Source organism: Formica exsecta, unplaced genomic scaffold (assembly GCF_003651465.1).
Source record: "Formica exsecta isolate Colony F162 unplaced genomic scaffold, ASM365146v1 scaffold120, whole genome shotgun sequence".
NCBI classification, from domain to species: domain Eukaryota; kingdom Metazoa; phylum Arthropoda; class Insecta; order Hymenoptera; family Formicidae; genus Formica; species Formica exsecta.
Genome location: NW_021848537.1, coordinates 900,956 through 910,601, shown reverse-complemented (window position 1 = coordinate 910,601; position 9,646 = coordinate 900,956). Strand labels below are relative to the sequence as shown.

The 9,646-nt window shown below is 39.7% G+C and overlaps 2 protein-coding genes across 4 annotated transcripts in view; both read right to left on the bottom strand.

The window, feature by feature from the left end:
- LOC115241768 (zinc finger protein ush) overlaps positions 1-9,646 on the bottom strand; it is a 174,440-nt gene that overhangs the window by 113,942 nt on the left and 50,852 nt on the right. The window lies entirely within an intron of this gene.
- On the bottom strand, positions 43-4,865 carry LOC115241786 (glutamate synthase 1 [NADH], chloroplastic-like). 2 transcript variants are annotated; one of them, XM_029817727.1, is made up of 8 exons: positions 4,603-4,865; positions 2,729-2,851; positions 2,213-2,215; positions 1,546-1,772; positions 1,350-1,449; positions 858-1,192; positions 502-742; positions 43-368 (listed from the first exon to the last, which is right to left on the bottom strand). In XM_029817727.1, the coding sequence occupies exons 1-8, from the start codon at positions 4,663-4,665 to the stop codon at positions 183-185; spliced, it is 1,278 nt and encodes a 425-aa protein (XP_029673587.1). In that variant the 5' UTR covers positions 4,666-4,865; the 3' UTR covers positions 43-182. The 2 variants fall into 2 exon arrangements, with proteins under 2 accessions (XP_029673587.1, XP_029673590.1); XM_029817730.1 differs by lacking the exon at positions 2,213-2,215 and having other exon boundaries at positions 45-368.

Genomic DNA, 9,646 nt, shown 5'->3' with positions numbered 1-9,646 from the left:
CATTCATGAATTGGATCCAATTATTAATCATTTGCATCCCTCCAAAGATTTGAAGAAAATGACTTTTTTTTTTTTTTAAATCTAGATCAGTTTATCTTTTGTGTTCTAGATTCGGGAAATATTTTACATTAATCCAAAGTTTTTTTTTATAATAAAAGAATGATATATATAGATATAGGAATTTAATTTCTCTTTAATTTTACTCTCTGAGATTCGAAAAGGAAGTGTACCTTGAAGCATTTGTCGATAACTTCGTCGGCTAGTCCAACTGCCTCGAATATCTGGGCTCCTTTATAAGATTGCAGAGTTGAGATTCCCATCTTGGCCATCACTTTCGCGATTCCTCGTTCCATAGCCTCCGCATAATTCTGCGATATTTAAGCAATTATTGTTATCTTTTTTTCATATACATATAAATAAAGAATAATTTTTACAATTAGCGTTACGTCATGTTCATCCAACAAGTATTTTCGTTCTATAAGGAAGTCCTTAAGGATTTACCTTAAAGATAACGTCATCGGTGAAGGTCTCGTCGAAAACGCGATCTGCCCTCAGGTTTTTCGCCATTTCGAATACTAGATAAGGACATATGGCGTCCGCTCCGTAACCGAGTAGCACGCAGATGTGATGAACCTCTCGAGCCTCCGCTGTTTCCAGAATAAGACCGACCTTCATTCGTTGTCTCTCTTCGATTAAATGATGATGAACGGCACCCAGAGCTAGCAGACTGCTTACCGGAACTCTAAAGTCAACAAAATATAATGATTTGAAAATTGTAGATTTTCCTTCCTTACAAGATTATTTTTAATCTTAATAAAACTTAATATTTCGTTCCGTAGGTTACGTGAGCTCCTCACCTTGACGGACCACCTTGTCGGTCGGATAACACGAGAAGCTGATAACCATCTCTGGCAGCCGCGTTAGCCTCATTATTAATACGATTCAGCGTCTTCGACAAGCCGCTGGGACCGTCTTCAATGGGGTAAGTGATATCGATCACTCTTGTTCGCCAGCCGCGATGCGTCGTGCGCTTGAGAACCTCGAGATCGCTCAGGGACAGTATCGGTTGGGGCAGGAACAAGCGATGTACTTGCAACTCGCTCGTTTCCAGGATGTTGCTTTCGGGCCCGATCGGGCAGAGCATCGACATCACGATTTTTTCGCGGAACGGATCGATCGGTGGGTTTGTTACCTGATTATGAAAATCATAATTGTGTGGGACGCATTAATATACGCACATGCGTCAGATATATATTTGATCGTACTTAGTAAAATATTTTAAAATCATTTTTTTTTTTTTTAATTACTCTATATGTCGAGTTATGGAGAGTCAAATTTTTATCGCGTACCTGCGCAAACAATTGCTTGAAATATTCGTACAATAATGGTTGGAATTCCGACAAACATGCCAGGGGAGCGTCGTTGCCCATGGATCCTAATGATTCTTTCCTGAAAGTGTTCGTTTTAATATTTATTGGGCAGTTGGAATAGCATTATCGTCGTATTGAAAAAGACGATAATATCGTCGAAAGAATTTATTCGTACTTGGTTTGCATCATGGGTAAAAGTAGCAGGTTGATGGTCTCCAGAGTGTAACCGTAAAGAGAGAGTCGTTTATCGCCGCTCCAGACTTTATTCACCGCCGAGACCTCATTTACTCCGTTAAGAACATTTTTCTTCGCGACAGTCGTCTCGGCGGATAGATCATTTCCAATTACATCTCCCGTATTGTCATTAGTAGCATGCGCGGCACGCAATTCGTCCATAGTGATCTGCGTTAACAAAAAAGACATCGCTATCTATTAGTCGAAGTTAAAAATCTTTTTTTCGCGGAGATTCAAGAATAGATTTGGCACTGTAATTAGAAAAAGAGATGTTTTGAGTTGTATGATAGAAAAAAATTCAAGCAAATATCACACGTCAGAAATTTCATTAGTAATTAATTGATTAGTAAATTAGTTGACAAAACAAAAATAAAAGGACAAGATTAGTCGACAAATGCGGTAGACTGATTTTTCCATGCGAAAAAGAATCGCCCAAGATTTTCCCGTGTATCAAACTGTACTATTTATTCATAATTCCTTTTACTACAATATATTGCTACTTACCTAGTATACGTATAACAATTTATTATATTCTTCGATTATACTACTACGTCTATATAATGCATTAAAATGAAAACAACACATTCAAATTGGTATGAACGACTCACCCTCTGCATATACGATGGTAACGGCACGTGCAGCGATACGAGAAAAAAAGTTAATTTTGTATTAGAACACTTTTTTCTTACAAGGATAATCTTGGTATAAATTTTAACGCGATTTTAATTGTTAAAATCAATTGCCAATTAAATATTATCTTTATCTTAAAGATCTTTGGGATGTATTAATTGATTAATTAGGAGGATTAGTCAATTGATTTTTATGGAAAAAAGCAAAAAATCTATTTAATTTTTTTTCGCGCTAGCGAATATAATTATACGATAATCATGCAGGTACGTAAGTTGTACACTTATGTACAAAAATACCAATTATACATATGTACACGGAGTGTGTTCGCGTTACATGAAAATAACGGAAAAACGTAAAAAAAATATCGAGAGCTCGAAGTTTCTGCCGTTTCGTTTTCGGAATAGGCGAATATTCATAATCATGATATATATAATGCGAGAATTGGTGATCGCGAATAATTACATCAGGTCGGCGAAAAGCACGCGTTTAGCTACCTGTTCTTTGAGCCACTTGGAATGAGGCCTGCTTCGAGCGATCTGCAGCTTCAGCTCGACATCCTGTATGATCCTCTTCTCTTCGGTATCGACGAGAAGCATTCGGCCGGGCTTCAAGCGACTCTGCAAATAAAAGAGTACACCGATAATCGCCATAGAACGGATTTGACACGTCGATGATCGACATTCATATGACAGCACTGGATGACGGTCCTACAGCTCTATACAAACCTAGTCCCTAGATGACAAATTATACATTATACATGATACATGATCAAAAAATAAATAAAATACGATATATGTGATTAGCTCTATTATACATATGTATAATATCAACGGTACAGCGAAGTAGGTATTGCGGATCAAACGATGATGACAGTCTGCCCTTTTACCGATTCTTTAGGTATACTCCTAAAATACGTCTTTAATTTTCAAATATGAAATTTTCGCGTTCGAACAAAAAGGGAAAAGATTTTGAATCGTGGATGAAGTCGATGGTGATGAACCAGTAGCTGAGCATTGGTCGATCATCATCACCATCATCGCATAAAGGCAGAATGCCAGTACATTACATTGTTTCGGCAATATTCGATATTAAATATAACAAATTCGCGCAAAATTGTCCGATATTAAGACAAAATATTCTATACTTGTTCACGAGAGTGTGGTAGAACTTTTTTTATCGGATGGAGTTATTATTTCATTGTATCGAACGGTTATTTCATCGTAACGATTTAATATATTAATAATAGAGAGAAATATATACTCTTATTACGAGGAACGGAAACGATACGCTTGTTGCTTCCGACAGAGATTCCACACAAGATGTAATGAATAACGTATATTGGTTAGACATAGCATAGATGAAAAATAAGATGATTTAATAAATCGCACGATGGCACGCTTGCATCCCAGAAAACGAAGACGCCATAGATTCAAGACCAACCTAGCCGAGGATCGTAAACCGAGTATATAACCAAAGAGACGTACATGATCAACGATCTCTGTATAACCAAAGACCTCTGGAACTAAAAATTTGCGTAAGCATGCAACCTATCAAGCAATAAATATCTGCAAAACCATTATTCCGTGGAATCAACAAGCTACGTGCTCCCGATCTCGTCTCCCGGATTGGCAGTTTTCCGCCGAGAATTTTCCGATAAGGAAAGCTCTACCGCGTATCTCGCCTCCTCTCTTCTTCCTCTAATGAGAAATCAGCGGGAGATCAAAGCGAATTGTTTCGTGACACAATAATAATCGGTCGACAAGACGAAATGCGAACTGTCGAAGAATGATGGCGAGAAGGCGTGTTATCGGAAGCTAGAGATGCGCGCTTGGGAGCTTCGCTGACGCGAGAATAAGACTCGAACGACATGTGACCGTCACTCTCGCCGATCAACGATGTCGTCGCGGCATCATAGTCGAGAGTCATTCCCGTGCAACAAAATTCTCAAGCGTCGATCAAAAATACAAAACGGCTTGTCGCGTGGTTAAAGACGCGCAAGCATTGCTCTTGTACACGAGCAGCATGACACGAGCGTCCTTTCATCCTTGTTTCCTTGGGGGATCCTTGGAGGCTACAGAGAGAGAGGTCCGACTTCCCCGGGCAGGGCGCCTCCCCGATCGCTCTTCCACCGGCCGAGATCGTTCTATATCGGGGTGAAATGTAGAGAAAAGGCGCGGAGAGATGAGAGAATAGGGGCGGGGGGAAAAAAGATTGAGCGTATGAGGAGATGACTGAGACTCGTCGGTATATAAATCATTGTACTGCGAGTCAGTTGTCTCCGCCTCAGACAAAGAGAGAGGCGCTCTCCTCCCCCCTCTCGGTGAGATCGGCCGATGTGCTTGGGATGCGCTTATTTTCCTTCGTTTACCTTCAGGACTACATTGCTGGGCGGAGTATCATAGACGCCCACTTCGGACGCCATCACCATCATGTTATCCTTAGTGACGTAGAAGCGCGACGGGCGCAGGCCGTTTCTGCCAAACAAAAATTCAAAAAGGTCTTTTGTATTTCACACCACCTCTGTGCCGCGCGCTAGGTATCAGCTGACATGAGTGAACTACACATTGCTGTTCGTTCGTTCGCTTGCCTGCCTTCCTGCTGGCTTACTCGCGTATACTTTCTCTTTCGCTCTCTCTCTCTCTCTCTCTACCCCCTCCCCCCCCCTCTCTTTCTCTCTTTCTCTTTCAGTCTTTGCGATAAAATGTCTCAAGGCGATGCAATTCTCGATGTACTGATAGAAAAGAAAAACATATAAATTTTATGATTCCCCCTCTCTTTCTCTTTCAGTCTTTGCGATAAAATGTCTCAAGGCGATGCAATTCTCGATGTACTGATAGAAAAGAAAAACATATATTAAATACAATTTTATGAAATAAAAGTAAATCAACCTTTTAGATTGCGATAAAAATAATTCGTGCGATAATAAATTCGTTAAATAAATCGAGCAATAAAGCTCTGTTTTTCTCCTTCTGGATTAATCGCGCGATTTATAATTAATAATTATAAATAAAAATATTATAAATAATTATTAATTATCGTCACCTTTAATCAACTTTGAGTTCACTTTATTAACGTCGACGGATCTTCTTCGGATGGAAGAAAACGCGCGACGTGAGATACGAGCCTGAATCTCTCCGCTGGCGGGAGCCAGCCTCCCCGTGTGTATCGGAAACCCATGAGAAGGAAAGAATCCGCAGGAAAGTCATCCGACGGTGTCCGATGGGACGGTCCGATATCGCGGCGAAGCTCGGCATATAAAACTACACGGCTATCTTCGCAATCTGACGCCGCACGAACCAGTTTTCGGTTGCGCGGGACCGGATCTTCCTTCCCGCCAAGAGGATCCGGCCGAGAAAACCGTCTCTCTTTACCTCCCCCTCCGTACCCTTCTTTCCCCCCTTTCCTTTCTCGTCTTACATTGCTTTTCACATAAAATAAACTTGATTCAATCTCCTCTTTGAGAAATTTCGTCATTTTTTTTTTTTTTTTTTTTTGCATTTTATATATGTATATACATTTTTTATTATCTTAAACATTTTAAAGATTGATTTATATATATTCAAGGATTCTTGTTCTCGCGTAAATCCTTCCAGAAAATTAGCTTTTTCCTATCTGTAAATTATTTCTTCCATATACATATATTTTTATATATCTTTCTCTCTGTTTGCATCTCTCTCTTCCGTGCTCGCTCCAAGAGCGCAGAAATGTCTGCGAATCGACGCCGCCAATCGACCGATCGCCAGGAGAAAGCGAATCGTGCGCGTTCCTCGATCGAAAGTCGAGAAATTACGGGATATCTTTAATTGAGAAAAATTGCGCCGATATAGTTGCCGCTCGTCTTTGCCCGATTCGATTTTAACAATGGAAGTAAAGTCGCTCAAACATTCTTATATAGACATTCAATCGTAATTATATGATGTTTATCATTATTTAAACTTTATTTCTATCGCGCAGTTTTCCGTGTTATTTTACCTGATTTTTATCTCCTACGATCAATTTCCAATTATTTAATTTTCTCGATTTCAATCGGGCTTTATCTGGAATTGGACGCATTTCGCGAGAATCTGGACCCCGGTCTTTTTCCATCAGGTTACAAGGCTGCGATGACCGATGGACGAAGCCGATGTCGATAACGTGGTTATCGAGTGATCTGGGGGCGTCCAAGTGTTATCGCGACCAACGATAAGCCGCGGCCGCCAAGTGATACGCCAGTAATCTCATCTGACCCACAGGGCCCTCTCTTCCACATCTCGGTTGTTTATCTGCTCCGGCATTCTCTCCCGACAACGTGTTATTCATTATTTATTCTCCTTGCGAGCCCGAGTTGACTATCGCCAATAAAAATCCACATCGCGGACAAAAACTATCATCTCGAATCATTGCAACATCCAACGAAAGTCGTCAGAGTTGAAATTTCCGCTCGATAAGAGAAATCCATTTCTCCTATCATCTCTCTTCATCTTACATATTTGTTTCAAATTCCGCAATTTGTCTTTCGTAAAATTTGTTTTATCAATTCCAATCAGATACAATCTCACATTATATTTAATTCCAATTTATACTTTCACTTATTTTTATTTGCACTTCTCTCATCTTTTATTTTTGCCCACCTTCTTAATTCTGATGCAATTTTTTTTTCTCTCTCTTATCCTACTGCAATTTCAATTTCTGTTTTTCGGATTATTTATTATTATGACGGAGTCTCCGCAATTAGCAATTGATAATTTCTATTGATTAGCTACATCTGCGTCGGCGCGACTGCACCTCGGTGCAAGCGCTTATCGTCTCGTTTCCGCATTTAATCGCGCCAATGTGTTTTCGAGACTCTGGACCGACCGACCGTAGTTGCATTCGCCGAGATAAGGAACCGAGTAAGAGGAAAAAAATCATTCGATATCCCGCTATCGATCGAGGCATCGCGCTCTATGTGAACTTCGAGTTTCCGAAGCGATAAACTTTGTATCGTAAAAGAAAAAAAAACAGAAGAAGGAAAGAGATATAGATGGAGAAAATAAAAGAGAGAGAGAGAGAGAGAGAGAGAGAGAGAGAGAGAGAGAGAGAGAGATTGTATTTAAATTCTCAAATTTCCTACAATCTGTAACTCTAAAATCTATATCTATATCTCTGAAACGCGACTAATCTCAATTCGAATAAAGCAATCTACGCGTTAATTAAATATTATATAAATTCAAATGTGTGTTATCTATATACAAGATTATATATATAATTTATATTGTATAATTAATAAATAAATAATTTAATAAATATAATTAATTATATATATAAATACAATTTATATGTATATATTATATATAATTTAGGATTTCAATTTTAATCAATTTTTCCTTAAGAAAAAAAATATAAAGAAAGAAACAAAATATATCCATGCAAAGTATTTTGATATCAAACTGCGGGATTAAAGTCACGTCTCATCAAGATCGATGTACATGCATCGGTACACGATCGCACGGAATTTTCGTCGAAGCGAGATCGGGATGAAATCCGATCGCGAGCGGCGCCAAGGACAGGGATCGAGTTTCCGGTCGAGCGGAGGCGCTCTCTTCATCGTCGACCACCCTCGATCGCCGGTTTCTCGCGTGCGTCTCGATCATCGTCCTCAACGTCGTTGTCAACGACCAATCTCGCGCGATCGTTATCACGCGTGGTACCGCGAGCGCGAACAACGCCCGCATGCCTTGTAATTTACACCCAGGACGACGGCGGTCGACCAGGAGACATATCTCCTTCCAGCGTGCAAGACAGAGAATGTCAGTAAAAAAAGAAAAAGAAAAAAAAAAGAAAATTAAATCGTCATTAAACGTTGATTTCAATAAAGAATTAAAAAAAAAAATAGGTATTTATTTTGTATCTCTCGTAGCTTGGACTTTATGAATATTATATGTATATCGCCGCGTGTAAAAGAAGCAATATCGATGCAAAGCAACAAAATAGAATGAAGGTGTCGAAAATTCGCACGCAACGGCATCGCTTACGCATCCCGTTTATGAGCGTTATTTTGCGGTAAACACGCTCCGACTGTTTTTTAGACATCGAACCGTGGAACGCGATCGCGCTCGTTTCCATTTAATTGATCTGCTTCGATGGCCAGCGCGCTACCGAGATCGTATCGCTGCGTAGAGCGAACTTCCTATACATCGATTGAAAGAGATGGATAGATAGAGCGAGCGAGCGAGAGAGAGAGCGAGAGAGAGAGAGAGAGAGAGAGAGAGATTTATTATATCCTGAGAAAAATTTCCCACTATATATTTATAAACACATTTATTAAAACTCTGAAAACAATAAAAAATAACCATTTAATTACAAGCAATCATAAAATAATGCAATGCACTAATAAAAGAATAAAAATATTCAGAATCTTACAAATTTTAGAAACGAATAAAATGGGAATATAAAATAATGAAAAAATGATAATAAACGAAAAAGGAAATATAAAAACAGGAAGAAAAAATGATAAGAAATAAGAGGTAAAGGAGGATGTGAGAAACACGAAAGGAAAAGATTTAAAAAAAAGATAAAAGAACAAAGGGAATAGCAGAGAGGGGCGGCAGAAGGAAAAATGATAGAGGGATAACGGTAACGCGATGTTCGCGTTTATTATCGCGACATTCCGCGTGATTATCCCGTGTGCGAAGCGTTATCGCGCACAATCGATCACAGATCGATATCTTGACCGGCCGGGCCGGTTATCGCGCCGTCGTTGTTATCGCGATCGATAAACGGAAGTGCATGCAATGCGACGTGACACGTTGCACCGGGTCTCCATCTTTCTCTCTCTCTCTCTCTTTTTTCTCTCGTTATCGATCTCGAATTTACCTCGCGTGCATCTCAATCGGGAAATTGCGCGATGGTGCTAAATTAAAAGAAAAATTCCACTGCAAAATAAAATTGATAATAACATTTTAGATTCGACATTGCTATATTTCATTATTATCATGCTATGCGAATTATAATACTCGGGAATATTGTGTATTACGCAAAAAAAAAAATACTTATATACGCGTATCTAAGAAGATTATTTAATGTTAACAAGATTAATCGAGCGACATTTGTTTTATATTATTATTATAATAAATAAATAAATAAATTATTAGATTACTCGTGAAAATACGTTCTCTTTCGATCGCGAAAAGATCGGAAAGTAAAACGAGGGCTCGCGCGTGTCAGACTCTGACACTTCGTAATACAGTCACAATTCATCCTGCCGAGGGTGCAAAGGGTTAATTCCGAATAAAGTTGCCAGCCGCCCCCCTGTGGCGGGGTGTCAGGTGGAGAGTGGCGTGTTACGTGCCAAGACACACGAGGAAGAGGGGTGCGGGAAACGTATAAAAGTGATCCTCGGTGGCTCTTCGTACCCGGTGGCGACCGGCCAACCGGGGGCTTGGGAGAGGGGG